The 20,747-nt window shown below is 40.9% G+C and overlaps 3 protein-coding genes across 4 annotated transcripts in view; 1 reads left to right on the forward strand and 2 right to left on the reverse strand.

The window, feature by feature from the left end:
• Window positions 1-6,828, forward strand: part of LOC117482819 (major histocompatibility complex class I-related gene protein-like) — a 39,139-nt gene extending 32,311 nt beyond the window's left edge. Inside the window, exons 2-6 of the mRNA XM_034131024.1 lie at window positions 97-363; window positions 1,743-2,021; window positions 3,005-3,307; window positions 5,712-5,815; window positions 6,021-6,828. Coding sequence (XP_033986915.1) covers window positions 97-363; window positions 1,743-2,021; window positions 3,005-3,307; window positions 5,712-5,815; window positions 6,021-6,074 — 1,007 coding nt within the window. The 3' untranslated portion in view covers window positions 6,075-6,828. The remainder of the gene's footprint in view (window positions 1-96; window positions 364-1,742; window positions 2,022-3,004; window positions 3,308-5,711; window positions 5,816-6,020) is intronic.
• Window positions 1-20,747, reverse strand: part of LOC117482825 — a 182,408-nt gene that overhangs the window by 9,848 nt on the left and 151,813 nt on the right. For both annotated transcript variants that reach the window (XM_034131037.1, XM_034131038.1), the window contains one exon: window positions 20,016-20,084. In XM_034131037.1, the coding sequence (XP_033986928.1) occupies window positions 20,016-20,084 (69 nt within the window). The remainder of the gene's footprint in view (window positions 1-20,015; window positions 20,085-20,747) is intronic.
• Window positions 10,427-13,502, reverse strand: LOC117482823 (zinc finger protein 454-like). Its single transcript, XM_034131036.1, has 2 exons — window positions 13,286-13,502; window positions 10,427-11,591 (listed from the first exon to the last, which is right to left on the reverse strand). Exons 1-2 carry the CDS (start codon window positions 13,464-13,466, stop codon window positions 10,816-10,818), a joined length of 957 nt encoding a protein of 318 aa, XP_033986927.1. The 5' UTR covers window positions 13,467-13,502; the 3' UTR covers window positions 10,427-10,815.

Here is a 20,747-nt window from a genome sequence, read left to right on the forward strand (position 1 = left end):
TAACTACTGTAGTTCTTTTTAAAGCTGTATGTGGGAGATAAACATTGTTTGGAGATTTATAGTGACTGAAGTTATTACATTATTATTCTCTCACAGGGACTCACTCTCTGAAGTATTTCGACACTGCGTCCTCTGGAGTCCCAAACTTCCCAGAGTTTGTTAGTGTTGGGTTGGTTGATGAAGTTCAGATAACTCACTACGACAGCAACACCAAGAGCTACGAACCCAAACAGGACTGGATGAACAACATCACAGAAGAGGATCCTCAGTACTGGGAGAGGAACACTCAGATCTCTCTGAGTAACCAGCAGGTCTTCAAAAACAACATTGAAACTGCAAAGCAGCGCTTCAACCAAACTGGAGGTTAGTTCATGTTTCACCTTCTACTGATAATATGTTGTTTATATCTTCATCCTGTACACACACACACACACACACACACACACACACACACACACACACACACACACACACACACACACACACACACACACACACACACACACACACACACATACACACACACACACACACACACACACACACACACACACACACACTGTTGGAGTAGAACACTTATCTGGCGGCTGATAGCCCCCTCTCTCCGCGCCGTTCGTTGAATGAGGCTGGTCTCTATTAAATCAGAAAGGAATTGAAAACACCGGAATCAAAAGTTATAACAATTATCTGAGTTTACTGGTAGGAAATAGAACAAGTATACAAGTTATACAGAGTACTCCGGACTTCAGGTTTGTGATGCGATGCGGATAAAGGTGTCAGGACCATCCACTCATCGAACAAAAATAAATTGACTTCAGGTTTGTGATGCGATGCGGACACAGATATCAGGACCAACCAACTCACCAAACCAAAAAGCATTTTTACATACAAAAGCATCAGTATTCATATCTATTTTTGGGGCGGAGATGTGTCGACTCTTCCTTCCCATTTTCCTCCCAAGCGAATCAGAGTTCCGTGAGGAGGAGCTGTGTAAGCTGATCACCTCCCCCAAGTGTCCTGACTGGCTGGATTCACTTCTGGTCGAGTTCAATAGTTCTTCACCAGAACTTGAAATTCCAAAGTTCCCTAAGGTCAAAAGTCAACCTCTATCTCCGATTCGAATCTTAACTCCATTCCTTTCCCATGAGTTCTTCACATAAACCATCCCTTTTCAGACATTTAAACTTTTCTGCACCTATTTAACGATGTCTTTAACGACTTAAAAAACAACATCTGTTCTTAGGGGTGATAAGGAGCGATGTAATGTTGTCTTTAACGACCTTAATGACGACATCTGGTTTTTAGGGGTGAAAAGGCCAAGTGTGTGTGTGTGAAAACAGAATCTCTGGGTCAGTGAGTTTGAAAGTAAGAATATCCTTTCTCTGTGTGTGTGTGTGTGTGTGTGTGTGTTCACACACACACACACACACACACACACACACACACACACACACACACACACACACTGACAGTGTGTCTCTGTCCATCCCATAATAACCACCAGAGGTCACTTTATTCTCTACATGAGACTAACTCTACTTGTAGTGACTAAAGTTAATTAAATAAAGTCATTCAGAGAATAAACTCGGCTAACGACGCGTTCAGGAAACAGTCTGTGCTGAAGTTCTGTTTCATAATGATGTTGATCTCTCTCTCTCTCTCTCTCTCTCTCTCTCTCTCTCTCTCTCTCTCTCTCTCTCTCTCTCTCTCTCTCTCTCTCTCTCTCTCTCTCTCTCTCTCAGGTGTCCACATTGTCCAGAGGATGATAGGCTGTGATTGGGATGAAGAGACTGGTGAGGTCAAAGGTTATTATAACTATGGTTTTGATGCAGAACACTTCCTGATACTGGACCTGGAGACAGAGTCATGGATCGCTCCAACCCCACAGGCTTTCTTCACCAAACAGAGGTGGGAGAAGGACAAAGCTTTGATGGCAAACCTCAAGAACTACTTCACCCAGGTCTGTCCTGAGTATCTGAAGAAGTTTGTGAACCTTGGGAGGAGCTCTCTGATGAGAACAGGTAGAGTCACATGACCTGATGGAGTTTCATAAACACCTCCATGTTCATGTCTCCTGTGTTTCTGACATTACAACACATGTCTCACTCTGTGTCTCACTCTGTGTCTCACTATCTGTCTCACTCTGTGTCTCACTCTCTGTCACACACTGTCTCACTCTGTCTCATACTCTTTCTCTCACCACTCTCTCACTCTGTTTTCTTTCTCTGCTGCATTTCTTTTTATTTGACCAGTTGTTCTGTCTTTCAAGGTGAACTTCTGCGTCACATCTTTTGTCTGACTAACACTGAACAGTTTCAGATTAGTAAAACATTAAACTCCTCTACAAACAAAGGCATTATTCTGGGATATGGAGACAGAAGACACCATTTCATCTTTACATGATGAAACAGGCGTAGTGTGTGCATCGTGTAATACATCTGAATATGTTGGTGTGTAGCTGTCCGTGTTTCATCGTACGCAACCTTTCTGTCCGTAAAGGATTTAAGACCAAAATACTCATATTTAAAAAAACTGGAACTACAAAATGTTTGGTATATTTCTTTAATAAAGAACTTAAACTGTTATTTTATAATCAGACGTGTTGGAATTAACTTTCTTTTGATCAACTATTCAGTGAATGGTACTATAGCACTACACAGTGCAGTGGAGATAAATCAAACTTAATATTCTTGTCGATATAGATTAAGTAATGACTATTTTTCAGATAAATAAATGAACTGTTTACACATTTGAATGTCAAGAAATAGAAACAAATCTTAATTTCCAAAAGTCTAAAAGGAAATATTCAACGTGCTTCTTTAATCTGAACAACACTAAACAGTATTTGATATTAAATTATATAAAACTGAGAAGAAAGTCTTTATTTAACCAATTTCTCTGAAACACTGACTCTGTGTTCTCCTTCAGTGATGCTCACAGTCCATCATAACTCCCTGTAGTGATATCACTGTGAGTCAATAACCTCTAAAGTGTGTTTGTGCAGAGATCCCCTCAGTGTCTCTGCTCCAGAAGTCCCCCTCCTCTCCAGTCAGCTGCCACGCTACAGGTTTCTACCCGGACAGAGCCGCCATGTTCTGGACCAGAGACGGAGAGGAGCTTCACGACAACGTGGACCACGGAGAGATCCTGCCCAACCACGACGGATCCTTCCAGATGAGCGTGGACCTGGACGTCTCCTCATTCCCCGCTAAACACTGGGACAAGTACCGATGTGTGTTCCAGCTCTCTGGGGTGGAGGAGGACCACGTCATCGTACTGCACTCAGCTGTGATCAGGACCAACAGAGGTAAGACTGCATCACAACGGCTCAATGGTTACTTATGGCGCATTTCCACCATGGCGCAGAGCGCGGTTTAAGTGTGCCGTGTCGTGCCGGGCCCGTTTTTGGTTGCGTTTCCACTAGGCCTAGTTTCGGCCCGGGGCTACTTTTTCACCTTTTTTCTGGCCCGACAAAATCGTGGTTCTATCGGGGCCAACAAGCGGGCCAACAACCGGGCTGAATATACTAAACTAGTGAGAGAATCGCTGGCAAGGGGGCTACAACTACAACAAAATGAACATATTTGACCGTGATTTAATTGTAATACACGTTTCAAAATGATGCCGAAGTAACAACATACTGATACCGGTTAGTAAAAACCATGAATTAATGCTTTGACAAGTCTGCAGACAGACGGCAGGCGAAACACCTTTTAAAATGCGTGTTTTCTGAATGGAGATTGGCTAAGCTAACGCAGTATATGCTCCGACCGTCCACACTCACAACAACGACCTATACAGACATAAATAAACCAGCGACTGTATTCGCCATGACACAGGCAGTCTGTGGTTTGTACTTGTTTAACTTTTGTCTAGTTTCTGAACAGATATGAGGAGCTGTGAGCTTGAGTGCTTACAGCTAACGGCTGTGTTGTTTTTCTGAAGATGACGTCACGGCTCCGCCTACACTGCGTTACTATAGATACTACCCCAGTTCCTAAACTGTAATGGAAGCGCAGCATAAAGTGAGCCGGACCTATCAAGGCCTAACAAGGCCTAACAAAACCATACTAAGTCGAGCGAGGCCTGCGGTGGAAATGCGCCATAACAGTCAACAGACCCTGACAACATTTCATAGTCTCCCTCCCCTGAAACCAGGGTTGCCAACTCTCACGCATCTGGCGTGTGACACACGCTTTCACTCTCAACCTCACGCTCTCACGCTGCCCAAACTATTCTCACGCCAAAAACAAGAATACCGAAGACTAGAAACGGTTTTGAAAACTTTTGTCACGTAGTGATCGTCTTCCCAATAAAACATCTTTGATAATGTCTTCTGGCCAATCAGAATCACGATAACGGCGTGGTGTTGTTGCAGGAAGTCCCGACGGAGAATACTTTTGCGGTAGTACATCTCTATACATCGATACAACATTACGTGTTGATAGAAATCAACACGTAATGAAATAAGACCCCACGGTTTGATGATTGATAGGTGTGTGGGCTGTCTTTCATTTTGACACACAGAACAATGGGGGCTATCCACCCTTATCCACAATGTAAAGTAATTCACACAGCCTCTTCCCTCTTCTCTCTGTGAGGAGCAGCAGGTTCAGCTTTCAGAACAAAGTAACACAAAACTAAAATGGCATTCATTTTTTTAAATATGTCGTGTAGTAATAGATTTATTTATTTTTCTTCTCAAGAGAGTACCAGAATGTGTATTTTATGTTAGTATTTAAAAAAATCTCCTGGGAGAGAATCCCCCCAGACCCCCCTGCAGGGCTTGGGTTTTCAGCATGTCAACTCTTTCACCTGTGGGGAAATTGCAGGATTGGCTCCAAGTCGCTCTTTTTATTTACTACAAGACAAATGTGCCTTTTTATTTCATACAGTTCAATTTGGATTGAGACAGGGAAATAATCTAAACCTCACGCGTCGCGTTTCACTGTCGGGGGGAGCGTGTATGTAATTACATTGCAAATAATACTGACTTGAGCCCCACCACTGTATGGGTTAGCCCTACCATAGATTACCCAACAAAAATACTCTGGAGCCGCAACTGCCGACCCGTATTGCGCATGCGCAGATCTAAGATCCAGTAGAAATGATAAAAAAGTAAAAGTCTGCTGCTTATTGTTCTACTAGGCCAACATAGAGTCAAAGAGTATATGAGAGTGAGAGTGTGTTAATATATTTGGCAGTTGAGTAAGTCTGTAGATTTGTTTGTGTGTGTGTGTTTCATGTATAGAAGGCCTCTCACGATAATTAATTTTGTTGGATACATTTTCCCGGAAATTATTGCGATAAACGATAATATTGTCGGCACCGTTGTATGACCATTTTAGACCACTGACATAATGATAATATATAATAATAATTCAAGTACATCCTTTCAAACTGCTAGTCACATCCTCATGTAAATGGCAATTTATGGAGGTCAGAAAAGTTATCGAGTTCATTTTTATTTATCGTACGATAAGTCAATTAATTGCTTATCGCGACAGGCACACAATAAAACAGTGGAAACAAACATGTTTGACTTTCATTAGTGAATGAAACTGTGTGCCCTTTATAGTCTGTGTCCATTATTGTGTATTTGTATATATTGTATATATATCCTATATGCTAAGGTCCCGCTGCTGACACGATAGCAGTCATTTCGTGCGCATATGTGCAATTAAACCCATGATATCAAAATCTCACTCCAGCCAGGTACCCAAAGTTGGCAACCCTGCTGAAACATGGGTGGCTGCTCTCTTCATCGCTCTCCTCGTCGCTGGGATTGGATTCCTGGTTTACAGGAAGAGGAACGGTGAGAGACCAATCAGAAACCTTGTCTCATGAGTTCTCAGGGTTGTTAATGTAAGGCTTTGAGGTAGCAGATCAAACTCAGAGCTCAGTGTAATGTGGATATGGAAAGCACTTGGTGTGTTTTCTACAGGGATAATCAGTGTGGTCTAGTTCCTTGTTGTGTACGGGGCGGTGGATTGAAACACTTTCTCTGCTTTTCCTTTCAGCCAATAAAAACACTCCCTCTCCTGCCTCCAGCTCTGAGCTCACTGAGAGACTGAACCAGCCATCACAGTGAGGGGCTTCACATCAACTCTCCACCTGTTGCATCAGAGCTCTTTCTCTGCTCTCAAACCTCTCCAGCTGCAGCTTTAGAGTTCAAACCCTTCTGCAGAGTGACCTCAGAAAGGCACGATGCTTTCAGAAATACAAATATTAGAAAATCAATGACATCAGTTCAATAAAATAGTGTAACACCGATTAGAAACATTGACCTGTACATCAGAAGCAGATCAGAGAAGTGACTCATGTTCTGTTCTGTGTCTTTAGGTTTATGCATCAGGGGGCGCTGCCTCCACATTCTCCCCGTAAACTGTTCATTATTCATCATCTGATCAATAACTGATCATCTGATCAATAACTGATCATCTGATCAATAACTGATCATATTAGGGTTTGGAAATCAAGCAATAGCTCATTGATTGGAGAACAGAGGAATCATGTTATTTGGATCATTTAGGTTTCACATCAAAAGGTGGCTTTCCCTCTGATTATGAATTTCAATCTAATTCTAAGAGAAGCTAAACCTCTATGTGGTTTCTGGTAAAAAAATCAATATTAAGTAAGAGATTTAAATATGAGAGGCCGTCTAGCTCACAACTCATACTTGGTCTTACAAACCTTATCAGAATCTCACATGTACACCACCAGACTCTTTCACACACAGCATCATACCGTCTTTAACGTACTGTCATTCCTTCCTTCATTTACTATCATACTATCATACATAAATAACTATTCTCTCTCACACACAAACAACATCTCTTAAACGCACCATCATACTCTCGTACACACACCACTATCGTCTTTCACAAACAACTATAATCTAATAGAACATTATAATAGTGTATGTGAAAGAGGATAGTAGTATGTGTGTAATCGGTAAACAATGTATGTAAGACAGAATAATAACCTATATAAGAGGGAATAGTATTTCATGTTAATAACAATAGTCATATTGTGGAGTCTATTTGTATATAACATTACAAGAGGGATTCTTATTATTACATTATATGCTTATTGTGCTCATGAGATTGCTATGACTATAAAATAAATAGAAACGATCACTAATCTCAGGTTCTGATGGGTTAGATACCAACGAAGAGAATAGTCAGAAGAAAGTTTTCAGCTTGCAATACTAATGTAGCAAGGTCAGGTGCAGACACTGGAAGAATACAAAGAGTTATTCATAAACAGGACATCACTCCGGCCTTGAGCTTTGGGTGAGCTCCGTTCCCACACATAGCAGCCTTATGAAGATTCCACTTTTTCTGTAGAAATGTTAGCGAAAACAAATTACATATGATGGTGCCAGAGTAGGGAGGGACTTCCACAGGCCGGCCGAATGCTGATTGGAGGATCGTGTTGCCAAGAGACTTTTTTCAAAGTCTGTGTATCTACCAAAGAGAACCAAGTCTAAACCACTGTACCTCTTCAGCTAGTCTTGACCAATCATAAATGTACGGGCAACGCCCTGTTTAATAAAAATGTATGCACGCACGAGGTTCGGGGCTCTTTTCCGGAAATAGTGGTTACAGATTACAGCTTTGCTGCCTGTCATTTCTATGACGTGACGGAGCCCTTGGCTAAGTGAATATATATATTTTGCTCTCTCATAATAAATAGTTAAACTTAGAAGTTGTCTGTCTTTCCTGGAATTTTTAACACAACAATATATGTAAAACAGAATAGCAGTGAATGAAGGGCCGAATAATAGCTTATATAAGAGGTAATAATAGTTCATGTGAATGACTATATAGGTATGTGTATAAAACAGAATGATAGGGTGTGTGCATAAGAATAGTTATGAGTGTGAGAGAGTATGATTGAAAAGGAAGTGAGTTTGATTGAAAAGGAAGTTGGACTAAATTCTCAGTTCCTGATTGGCTCTACGTTTTTCGTAAGGCAGTAGACTGCTACTAATTGTCCCTATGCAACCTGAAGAGTAAAAGGGTCAAGTCCGTCAGAAAGCAATGACTGTAAGTGTGAGCCTTACACTTACCCCGGACACACCAAGCCGATTTTGGCCGTCGATGAATGTCAGGCCGACGATGAGCGTCCTGTCGCCCTACTCAGATTGGTGTGTCCTGCACCGTTGTGTCTTTTCGGCCGTGACGACACCTTTTTGGCCGAAAACCTACCGATTCGGTAGGCAATCGGCCAAAGAAATCACTCTGATTGGCTGTTCAGCTAGCGAATCAGTGCATGAGAAGCGAAACGGAAGTGAGGGACCCAAACAAACCATTAAGAAGGCAAATCTGAGATTTCATGTAACTCCAGCTCTCGACACAGGTTGGGGAAAGCCCCATGAGCTTCTCGCTGTAGAGTGAAAATGGAACGCACACGCTATTTGTTGTTTGTTTATATCACACAGTCTGTTCTTCTTCTCTCGGTGTATCACGCAGTCTGTTCTTCTTCTCTCGGTGTATCACGCAGTCTGTCTTCTGGTTGTTGCCTCTTTTGAATGACGAATACACACTACCGCCGCCTGCTGGTAAGGAGAGTTATTGCCACTCACGCATGCGCAGTTCGTACGTGCTTCTTGGCCGTCGGCTGAAGTCTTTGCGGTGTGTTCCAGTGCGACTGATGGCCAAGACGCAGGAGACGTGAGGAGACACAACAGTCGGGTCCGTCTGTGTCAGTTCTTTGGTGTCAGCTTGGTGTGTCCCTACCTTTAGATGTAATTTAGGTTAACTTCCTGTTTTATTTAGATGCTTTTATTTTGAAGGCGAGTTTACGCTGTTGACAGGAAGTTGTTGTTGCTATGGAAACAACATGACTGCGAAAAGAAATATCTTCTACATATAAAGACGGAGAAAGTAAAGAATAAAGTGTATGTTTAAATGTTAGCACCCCCCGAAGAGGCACAAGGTTGGTATTTACTATAATATAAAATTGTAGGTTGTGTCCTAATTCGTTTGTATGCTGTTTTGTAGCTTTGCTGTCTGTTTACAGTTAACTTTTGGTAGTATGCCAAAGTGATTCTAATACGGATTGAGCCTAAATGTATTTGTTATTTTTGTGTCTTTATAGCTCTTACGTTGACTCTGGAGTTTCAATAAATTTTAAATCATCAGTAAAGTCTACGACCATATTTCGGAGGGATATGCTACAGCTAGCATTAGCTATATTTACCTTGTTTACACTTAGCGGTCCTAAGTGTTAATCTGTGTATGTTACACTTGCATGTATGAGATCATTAAGTGCCTTGTATCTTCTTTTATTATAGTTTCACTCCGTTTGAATGTCAGTGGACTGCAAATAAGTCAATAAAGGAGCATGGCTGCTCATTCCCTGGCTCTCAAAAGAGTTTGGCTGGCTGTTTAATCTATGTTCACACTGAGACAGTACAACACATAGAGAGAACAGTACACATATTGTGTAAGTACATACAAGCAGGTCACACAGTATGATCAGTTTTTATTAAAAAGTTCAGGCTGCATATGTGTTCTCAGCCTTGGAGAAACTTGACATGTTTTGGGATGTGTCTGAACCTCTCTTTAGTGGTTTAATAAAACAGATATTTGAACGTGAGCCTACTTTGTTCATGTGCTGTTGAGGTTAATGTCAGTAGTTGTGTGCTATAATGTATTTACAAAGTGTGAAGAGGAGGCAACTTTAGAATAGGGAACCTGTGAAATTATGAATAAAGAATGCTGGTGTATACAAGTCTGGCCTAAATCTTCTGTCAGAAAGATTGCAGCAATCCAAGGGGTGTAGATATCCAAACTTTAATTGTTCACAGGAGTTATGGTGTTACAGGATGTTCGTTTGTTATGTTGTGGTTATCTAGGAAATATAAATAAACAGAGTAGATCAAATTAGTGAATGACAATATTAATCCTAATAGTTACGTTACGATTTCCTGCTAGGAACAGTACATACACATAAATGCTGGAACAGTCAGCTACATGGTAAACAATACCAGAAATGCCCGCAAGAGGGCTCACTTGACCGCAACAAGTGCAAGTGTTTTAACACGTGATAATGGCGGCTTACCCCTAGATTCCACCAGGTCCGTCTGCGCCGCGTTACGGCTGAGCCTCGGGGTGTTTCTCAATCGCGAGTAAAGCTGCTTCAGAGCCACTATTTCAAGCATACTACGTCATCGAGTGCCGCCGAGGTACTGTTCCAATCTCCAGCATACTTGGAAATCTACCGAGCCCGGCGTACTCCGTTTGGAGAAATATCGAGGCTGCACATGAGTACACTCTTAAAATCTTCACAATGCTTTGCGCACGGACCAATTTCCCCAAATCTGTGGCGGAAGATGTAAGAGGCGGGGCCTCTCATATGACGCACACCTGCACACTTGCTAGCCTGTTCCACTCTTTGTTTTCCGAATGGCAGGTAGTATTCTTGACTCGCTTCTGAAGCAAGATGCTCGGCAGACATGTGCTACGAAGCAAGCGTACTCGCGATTGAGAAATGTCATGTTGTCAGTGTTATCGTAACAAATACATGTCATACTCTCCAGATGTCCTTTGTATTCAGTAAAGTTAGACGTTATTTACCGTTTGGCATTTTGACGACACATTGATGGTTTCTGAGTTCATAAATCCAAGAGAATCCTTGCTCACCAACACGGCAGCCACATCGTTTCTCCTCCAACGCTCATGTGAATCTTTGAACTTTCACTTCGTCTAAAAGATTTCTCACAATCTGAGGAGCTGAAAGGTTTCTCCTCAGTGTGGACTTGCAAGTGTTCAGACTACATCTGCGTAAATATCTTCCACTTCTCAGTCAGCAGCCGAGGGGTTTCTCTCCGGTGTGAACCTGCATGTGAAGGTTTAATTCCCCCCTCTGTGTATATCTGTTGCTACACAGAGAGCAGCTGAATGGTTTCTCTCCGGTGTGAACATCCATGTGTCTCGTCAGATGACTCCTGCGAATAAACCTTTTACTGCACAGTGAGCAGCTGAAGGGTTTCTCTCCGGTGTGAACTAGCATGTGTCTCGTCACATGACATCTGCGAATAAACATTTTACTGCACAGTGAGCAGCTGAAGGGTTTCTCTCCTGTGTGAATTAGCATGTGTCGATTCAGATCACTCTTTTTGCTAAATGTGTTCCCGCACTGAGAGCATTTACAGCGTTTCTTTGCAGAACTACGCCTTGAATCACTGACGGGGACTCGAGAGTTTGAACCTGACGGAGGGTCTCTGGTCTCCTTCCAACTGGCACTGTCTTCAGTGTCAGGTTCAGAAGAGTCTCCAGGGTTGTCCTCAGTCTCTGGTTGTAAACGTGTCTCTGGATCGGAGTTCTTGGCTGGTTCTGGTCCTCCACAGTCCTCTCCATCAGCTTCTGTTTGTCTCTGATGAAGCTGAGAGGACTGAGGTTTCTCTTCATCATCTTCACTCTTCACAGGGACAGGAGTGAATGTTGACTTGCTGTTATCATCCTCCTCCAGCCCTTGAAGCTTCTCTCCCTCCTGACTGATCCAGAGTTCCTCCTGTTCCTCTTTAATGTGTGGGGGGGTCTCAGGGGGAAACTCTTCTTTAACCTCCACCAGTTGGACGTCTGCAGGAAACAGGAAACAGGAAACAGAGACGTTACTGAGAATAGCTGTTGTGTTCATTACAGCTCAAAATCCCCTTCTTTGTTGAGCTCCAACGTTATCAGTTTTCCTATCGGTATAAACAAAATAAAAAAAGTATATAAAATAAATGTAATTGCGCCCTCTTGCTCTCGACGTGCGCCCCCAAACAAAATGCAGATTTCCCCCGTAAAATGTTAGTGATTCCAGAAAACAATATTTCTGTTCCTCAGAAACTGTAACTCCTCCAGAAATCTGAGAATCAAACAGAGCGTCAGACGACAGAGACTGCTTTGTTTTTACGGAGCTCCGACGTCACGTTGTTGTTTACGTCACGTTGTTGTTTACGTCACGTTGTTGTTTACGTCAGGAGATATCTTGTTTACGGGCGACATGTTCTCCAGAGATTTGATATATCTTATAAACAAGATCAGAGCCACAGTACTCATACTACATCTTTCTAGAAACACCCTGCAGTTGCTGAAGATGTTTCTTCATGTGTTTTGGAAAATCTGTGTTTTCATATCTGCATCGTTAAACATCTACCGTAGAGATATTTAAAGTTGCACGCATGAAGGACAGACCCTACCAAAATAAAACATATAGTATATATATATATATATATTAGGGCTGTCAAGTTAACGCGTTAATGACATATTTTAACGCCACTAATTATTTTAACGTGCGATTAACGCATGTGTATTTGTCCTCGGCCCGCCCCGTAGTTTCAGAGCCCAAAGGCTTGACGTTGTTGTTGTTAGTTGGATGGTGGGAGATTCTAGCGAGAGATATGAAAAGGAGTTTTAAACAGCAAGCCAAGCACACAGCTGATGCTGACAGCCCCGCTCCTGTCGCTCGCTTGCAGCAGACCACGCTTGAAAGTTTGTCGGGGAGACGCCTGGACAACAACAGCGATAGCTAAATGGGATTTTAGAAATAGATTTGCCTGTCCCACTGTTTTGGCCAAACTTGACCAACTCTACCATGCTGCACTGCGTTATATATCAAATGCACCCTATAGGACTCATTGCACACTGTATAGCCTAACTGGATGGTCCACACTTACTATGCGTAGGATGCAGCACTGGTTTTTATTAATGTATAAAGCCATTTTAGGCAAGCTTCCACTGTACATATGTGCCAGAGTTGCCCCAGTTTGTGACTCTTACAACCTCAGATCCAGTGCGGATATACATATATATATACATATATATATATATATATATATATATATATATAACATTTCTACATTTGTATATATATATATATATGTATATATATATATATATATATATACATATATACATATATACCGGGACAGTTTCATCCCACAGGCCATAAGACTATTAAACAACTGAACTTTTTAAAGAACATCCATAAACATTCATCTGTCTGCATATTACTAATTATTTATCTATATATCAGATTCCATGTACTTGTATACAGACTCTTCTTGCACTATTTCTATTTTATTTGTATTAACTTGCACATCTCAAAACATTCTCTTGCCCTATTCTATCAGCGTTATCAGTTCTATGTCCTCTATATATTCATGTTGCTCTGTTGGAGGAGGACTTCAGGTTCTCATCTCCATATCTCCACTGTAGCTGCTACATGATGATTGAGCTTTGAAAGGTTTAGTCTAGTGAACATCCATTAAAGAGTGCACTGAACCGACCTGTCCTCCGGATCTGAGAATGTAAAACAGCGTCCAGTAGTTTCCGGTCTCTCTCGTGTTCCTCTTTTGATCGAGACAGTTTCTCCTCGTACTCTGATATCGTTCTTTCAAACAGAGCAAAGATCTCTTCAGCAGCTGCAGAGAGTCTCTGCTTCACCAACGAGAGCAGCACAACACTCATGTTTACACACACACACACGCACACGCGCACGCGCACGCACACACACACACACACACACACACACACACACACACACACACACACTAGCTGTTCCTGCACACACACTCCGACCCACACAGTTAATTGTGTTGTTTTTTCTCCATCAAACTCTCACTCTGTTGCTAACGTGTTTCCAGCTAGCATGCTAAGCTAACTTCTATATTCGGTAAGGTAGAAGCTCCAGATGAAGCCGAACAGATCAGAGTAACATCGGAGAGTTCATCCGGACACACCGAGGCTCTGGAGGATCAGAACTGCGGGAGAAAACACACTCTTTATCGGGAGAACAAAGAGAGAAAACTGTCGCGACGAGACTCCATGTTGCTATCAGTTAGCAAGAGAGGTCACTTCCGGTTTGAGAATTTCAGAAGAAAAACAGGAAGAAAAATAACACCAAAATGATATAATGGCTTTTTAACTGCAAACTTAGGCGGTAGGTTTCCATGTGTGTAAATATTATGATGTGAAGTGATTTAAGCCTTTCTCCGTCCTCCTGACTCTCTGAGGATCTGTGTCTTAGCTTCTCATTTACTATCAAAGTGTCTTTCAATAAAAAAGTGATGAGAGTCTGAATATCTGCTTTGATCCTAAACCTGAAACCAGTTCGGAAGTAACTTAGTACATTTACTCAAGTACTGTCTCTACTTTAAAGAGTCCTCTCCTGCTGATGTTCAGGTGTATATCAGTATGTAGTGTCTCTACTTTAAAGAGTCCTCTCCTGCTGATGTTCAGGTGTATATCAGTATGTAGTGTCTCTACTTTAAAGAGTCCTCTCCTGCTGATGTTCAGGTGTATATCAGTATGTAGTGTCTCTACTTTAAAGAGTCCTCTCCTGCTGATGTTCAGGTGTATATCAGTATGTAGTGTCTCTACTTTAAAGAGTCCTCTCCTGCTGATGTTCAGGTGTATATCAGTATGTAGTGTCTCTACTTTAAAGAGTCCTCTCCTGCTGATGTTCAGGTGTATATCAGTATGTAGTGTCTCTACTTTAAAGAGTCCTCTCCTGCTGATGTTCAGGTGTATATCAGTATGTACTGTCTCTACTTTAAAGAGTCCTCTCCTGCTGATGTTCAGGTGTATATCAGTGTGTAGTGTCTCTACTTTAAAGAGTCCTCTCCTGCTGAATTCTCAACTCACCTGACCAGGTTTTACCAACACTGATTCAAAGGCTACGCTATAATCTATTACAATTATAATATTACTAGTGCGTCATTTAACAACCAACCCAGTCTCACGGCATTTCGTGTTATAGTCACAACATTTAATCTATTGATTCGATTTCCCCCTTTTTTCCTTGAAATGGTCTTTTAGTCTTTATTATTCACCTACTTTTATATTGTTTTATTTATTTAAAGGGTTTTATCTTACATCATTTATTTAACAGTTTTAATAGCAACATTTCCTTTTACGTTGTTTTATTCTTTATTAGAATTATGACGTTTTTATTACTATTATCTTTTTGTTTTTGTTGAACCTATAAGTTGACTTTATTTGATAGGGTTTCATATTGTTGCTTCGCTTCACTTAGTCTTGAGTCTTATTTATTATTTATTTTATTTGTATTATCTCACCTTTGACCTCCTCGTGTCTCTTAACCTGTTAACATGTTATATGTTCCTGCATGTATCTGTAAAGTTCTTAACATCTGATCTGAGGGGAACTTCCTGTGTATTTTTAACTGGTGATGTGTCATTTTGTAAATGTGCCGTATAAATAATAATAATAATTATTATTATTATATCATAGAAGATGTCTCAAGCGTCTTTAACTGATAAACCTCAGGTCTAAAACATCAATGCAACACATTTCTGACACTTTTAAAAAAGAAAATTCAGAAAAGTTCTATATTTATTTCAGAAAAATTCTATATTTCTTTCAGAACATTTCTAAAAAGAAATCAGAAAAATGTAGAATTGCCAGAGCCTCGGTGTGTCCGGATGAACTCGGTGTGTCCGGATGAACTCGGATTAAAAATTCTACATTTTTTTCACAACATTTAAAAAAGAAATTCAGAACATTTCTAAAAAAAAAATCAGAAAAATTCTACATTTATTTGAGAAAAATTATATATTTTGTTCAGAACATTTCTACATTAGCCAGAGCCCGGTGTGTCCGGATGAACTCGGATGAAAAATTCTACATTTCTTTCAGAAAAATTATGCATTTTTTTCAGAAGAATTCTATATTTATTTCAGAGAAATTCTAAAATTATTTCAGAGACATTTACGGAGCCCCTAAAGGAACATGGAAAAAAATCAATAAAGAGAGAGAGAAAAAAAAAAGTCCGGATAATGGGTAAGTATGTCCCTAAAATTAAGTCGCAGTTCGAAATATATCTCAAATAATGTATGCTCTGTCATTTCCCCACGTAAACTTAACAGTCTGCAATGAAATGGTTGTCTCCTGTGTGCTCCACTTCCTCCTTGGCGCACCGGTAACTTTCTAAAAAAAAAAAATAAAGTCAGGATAACGGGTTAGTTTCTCGTGCGCACGTTTTCCTGACTTTATTTTTTCTCATGTCTCTTAAACCGTTATCCCGAGTTTTTTTTTTTTATCTTCTTTTTTTTTTTTTCACAAGATACTTTCTCGTGCGCACGAGATACTAACCCGTTATCCCGACTTTTTTTTTTTTCTCGCTCTCTCTTTTTTTTTTTTCATGTCCCTTTAGGGGGGGGGGGGGGTTACCTTGGTTGGTGATTGGCTAATGGTTACTCAAGCCAAAACATCGTTATGACATTATGACATCATAAAGTGGCCAAAATCTGATCAGCTCATTTTCAGACAGGTTTTTATAGAAATGGATCAGGACAAAAAGAGAGAGAATCTTTGTTCCTGAAACTTTCAGAGTCTCTTTCCACAGAGGGGACACATGTTGATGTAGAAGAGACATGAAGAAGAGGGGACACATGTTGATGTAGAAGTGACATGAAGAAGAGGGGACACATGTTGATGTAGAAGAGACATGAAGAAGAGGGGACACATGTTGATGTAGAAGAGACATGAAGAAGAGGGGACACATGTTGATGTAGAAGAGACATGAAGAAGAGGGGACACATGTTGATGTAGAAGAGACATGAAGAAGAGGGGACACATGTTGATGTAGAAGAGACATGAAGAAGAGGGGACACATGTTGATGTAGAAGAGACATGAAGAAGAGGGGACACATGTTGATGTAGAAGAGGACATGAAGAAGAGGGGGACACATGTTGATGTAGAAGAGACATGAAGAAGAGGGGACACATGTTGATGAAGAAGCAGACATGAAGAAGAGGGGACACATGTTGATGAAGAAGAGACATGAAGAAGAGGGGACACATGTTGATGTAGAAGAGACATGAAGAAGAGGGGACACATGTTGATGAAGAAGAGACATGAAGAAGAGGGGACACATGTTGATGTAGAAGAGACATGAAGAAGAGGGGACACATGTTGATGTAGAAGAGACATGAAGAAGAGGGGACACATGTTGATGTAGAAGAGACATGAAGAAGAGGGGACACATGTTGATGTAGAAGAGACATGAAGAAGAGGGGACACATGTTGATGTAGAAGAGACATGAAGAAGAGGGGACACATGTTGATGTAGAAGAGACATGAAGAAGAGGGGACACATGTTGATGTAGAAGAGACATGAAGAAGAGGGGACACATGTTGATGTAGAAGAGACATGAAGAAGAGGGGACACATGTTGATGAAGAAGAGACATGAAGAAGAGGGGACACATGTTGATGTAGAAGAGACATGAAGAAGAGGGGACACATGTTGATGAAGAAGAGACATGAAGAAGAGGGGACACATGTTGATGTAGAAGAGACATGAAGAAGAGGGGACACATGTTGATGTAGAAGAGACATGAAGAAGAGGGGACACATGTTGATGTAGAAGAGACATGAAGAAGAGGATTTAGCAGAATAGGGGACCTTTAAAGAAAGCAGCTCTCTGAGTCTCATCTCTCTGAGTCTCAGCTCTCTGAGTCTCATCTCTCTGAGTCTCATCTCTCTGAGTCTCATCTCTCTGAGTCTCATCTCTCTGAGTCTCATCTCTCTGAGTCTCATCTCTCTGAGTCTCAGCTCTCTGAGTCTCATCTCTCTGAGTCTCAGCTCTCTGAGTCTCAGCTCTCTGAGTCTCATCTCTCTGAGTCTCAGCTCTCTGAGTCTCATCTCTCTGAGTCTCAGCTCTCTGAGTCTCAGCTCTCTGAGTCTCATCTCTCTGAGTCTCAGCTCTCTGAGTCTCAGCTCTCTGAGTCTCAGCTCTCTGAGTCTCAGCTCTCTGAGTCTCATCTCTCTGAGTCTCATCTCTCTGAGTCTCAGCTCTCTGAGTCTCAGCTCTCTGAGTCTCAGCTCTCTGAGTCTCAGCTCTCTGAGTCTCAGCTCTCTTTGCAGCTGCTTCAAAGCCTCAGGAGCAGAGAAACTAAACCTCTTCTCCAGTTCAGTACCAAGAGGCAAAGTGTAGTTCTGTGTAAATGTGAGTACCTTCTCCCCTGGTACTCCATCCCCTGGAAGCCCCCGAGGACCCATCGGCCCCTTGAAGCCAGGCTCTCCCTACGAATAAGAAAAGGTCAATTAGTAAACAACACGAGGGTATCATCGGCATGCAGGGACATCCTGAAGTCCTGTCCATGGAGAGGACACTACGGAGGGGTTTGAGGTAAGATAAGAGATAAGATAAGAACTACTTGATTGATCCCAATGTGGGAAATGTTTGCGTTGCAGCCGCATAAACAGACAAGGCAGTACATTAGAGACATTAAAAGAGTAGAAATAAACAATCCACAATGTAAACATCGTTTGAGGGAAAAGCAAAGGCTAGAGATATAAAAGGAGACAGTGGTCATACATAGAATTAACAGTTTAATGGATCAGAGAGTATAATTATTATTATTGATAACTGTATTATGTTGGTCATCAAGGATGGGTATCGAACCGATCCGTGGAGACCAACATCATTTCATTTCATTTGTATTTGTTCCTTCATGGTATGCAGAACTTAATGGATAACAATTATCTACAGAACTTGTCTCTATAAACACACCGTACCTGAAAAGGAGCAGGGAGGAGAAAGTAATCTGATTTGACCTGCTCCTTTCTCAAAGAAATAATAAATAGAAATAGATGGTCTGTGCTTCATATGCTCTTTTTCTCAGCCAATCACAACGTGTCGTAGGACGATAATAATGTCGAGGCTCGTCAAGGGTTTTGATCAGGATGTTTTGTGGTTGTGGCTCCGCAGATTAGATGGTTTTCCACCAATCAGAGGGTCGACATGTCAAACTGTCCATGGGCAAAAACCTACATTTGAGTGAAGGGTTATCCCTCCTGACGACCAGGCGGCCCCTCAATGGGCTCTGCCGTTATGAGGACGTTTTGGTGAACTCTGGACTCGTGTAAAAGCAGTTTTTAGAGCTCAAACAGTCTCTAAATGTTCTGTATCACATGCATGTCCTACCTTTGGCCCCTGGATGCCCTCTCCTGGAGGCCCCATCAGGCCTGAAGGTCCACTTTGCCCCGTAGAGCCCTGAGGATACAACACATCACGGTACTTTAAATAAACAAGGCTTCATAAACTCATGATGAAATAGAGAGGGTTTTGAAACACACACTGACCTTGGGTCCATAGAGTCCAATCCCAGGAGGGCCTGATGGTCCTGGTACCCCCAACAAACCTCTGTCGCCCTGAAGAACAGACACAGATACACCAATATCATCTACAGCATTATACAAGTCTCTGTTTTAGTCTACCTATTTATCTTCTTGGACACATTTGAGTTTGTTCTATCAACAGTCTTTGGTACGATCGATCCACATGACGTGCTCTACATTCTGCTGCCACGTCCACATTTATGAAGAGGTGTTATGTTCGAAGAATCAAAATACCTTTATTCGTATTGAAACACTATTCGATAAAGAGCATGCACATACTATTACAAGAAGTTATTCCAATTTACAAGAAATATGTTGAGGCAGTCTCTAATCGGTGAATCATCTTCAGGTTTACGTTACGCTTCGTCTTTTCTAGAAAACTACAAAAAAAAACATGTTAACTTTCAAACTTCTGCTTTAAATATGAGGATACTGAAAGTTGAATAAAATACAATAATACAAATACAAAATAGTGCAAGAAGTCTTTATGCATGTAAATAGAATATGATATGTACAAGAACAGAATGTAAAATTAAATAATTAAGACAAAATTAAATATGGTTTATTGCGGTGATAAATATTTAGATAAATAAATAAATTGCAAGATGACGAACAGATGAATGTTTATCGAGGCACTTTACAGAGCTCGAGTTTTTACACTTTATTAGTTTAAAATGTAAACCTATTCTCCTTAATTTAACTTTCTCCATACAGTTTGTCCTCTGTTGTTAATACTTGATATTTGCTAACTCTGCTGCTCCATGCATTTCATACATGAAGCATATATATATATGTATATGAATCAATATATATATATATATATATATATATATATATATATATAGCGATTATATTCTGTGCTCACGTTACCTTCGGCCCAATGATTCCCAGACCGTGTTCTCCCACAGCTCCTGAAGGTCCCACAGGCCCCAGATCCCCCTGTTAGAGAACCATTAACTCTCATTAAAACTGCTTTCAGATATTTATATTCTCAGAGGAGGGAGAAGTACTCACATCCTGTACTTGAGTAAAGGTAGAAGTACTCACATCTTGTAGTAAAAGTAGAAGTACTCAGATCCTGTTCTTGAGTAAAAGTAGAAGTACTCAGATTCTGTACTTGAGTAAAAGTAGAAGTACTCAGATGGTGTACTTGAGTAAAAGTAGAAGTACTCAGATCCTGTACTTAAGTAAAAGTAGAAGTACTCAGATCCTGTTCTTGGGTAAAAGTAGAAGTACTCAGATCTTGTACTTGAGTAAAAGTAGAAGTACCAGAGTGTAGGAATACTCTGTTTCAGTAAAAGTCCTGCATTCAAAATGTTCCTCAAGTAAAAGTAGAAAAGTATTATCATCAAAATATAGTTAAAGTAGCGACAGTAAAAGTAGTCATTGTGCAGATTGGTCCATTTCAGAATAATATATATGATATGTTTTATAATGATTGATCATGAAAGTGTTCTCAAAGCTGGTAAAGGTGCAGCTAGTTTGAATGACTTTGTATACTGCAGGGTAGCTTGTGGATTTACTCCAGGTGGAACTAAAGTCTGATTTAACACTTGATTATATTTCACATCATTCATCCACATCTGTGAAGTAACTAAAGGG

Source organism: Trematomus bernacchii, unplaced genomic scaffold (genome assembly GCF_902827165.1).
Source record: "Trematomus bernacchii unplaced genomic scaffold, fTreBer1.1, whole genome shotgun sequence".
NCBI classification, from domain to species: Eukaryota; Metazoa; Chordata; class Actinopteri; order Perciformes; family Nototheniidae; genus Trematomus; species Trematomus bernacchii.

Bases quoted from the DNA above. Each gene is read 5' to 3' on its own strand.
- LOC117482823 (XM_034131036.1), bottom strand. From the start codon at position 13,466: ATGAGTGTTGTGCTGCTCTCGTTGGTGAAGCAGAGACTCTCTGCAGCT. The intron at 11,592-13,285 runs GTCGGTTCAGTG...TGTTTCCTGCAG, and splicing joins TTCTCAGATCCGGAGGACAG to ACGTCCAACTGGTGGAGGTT.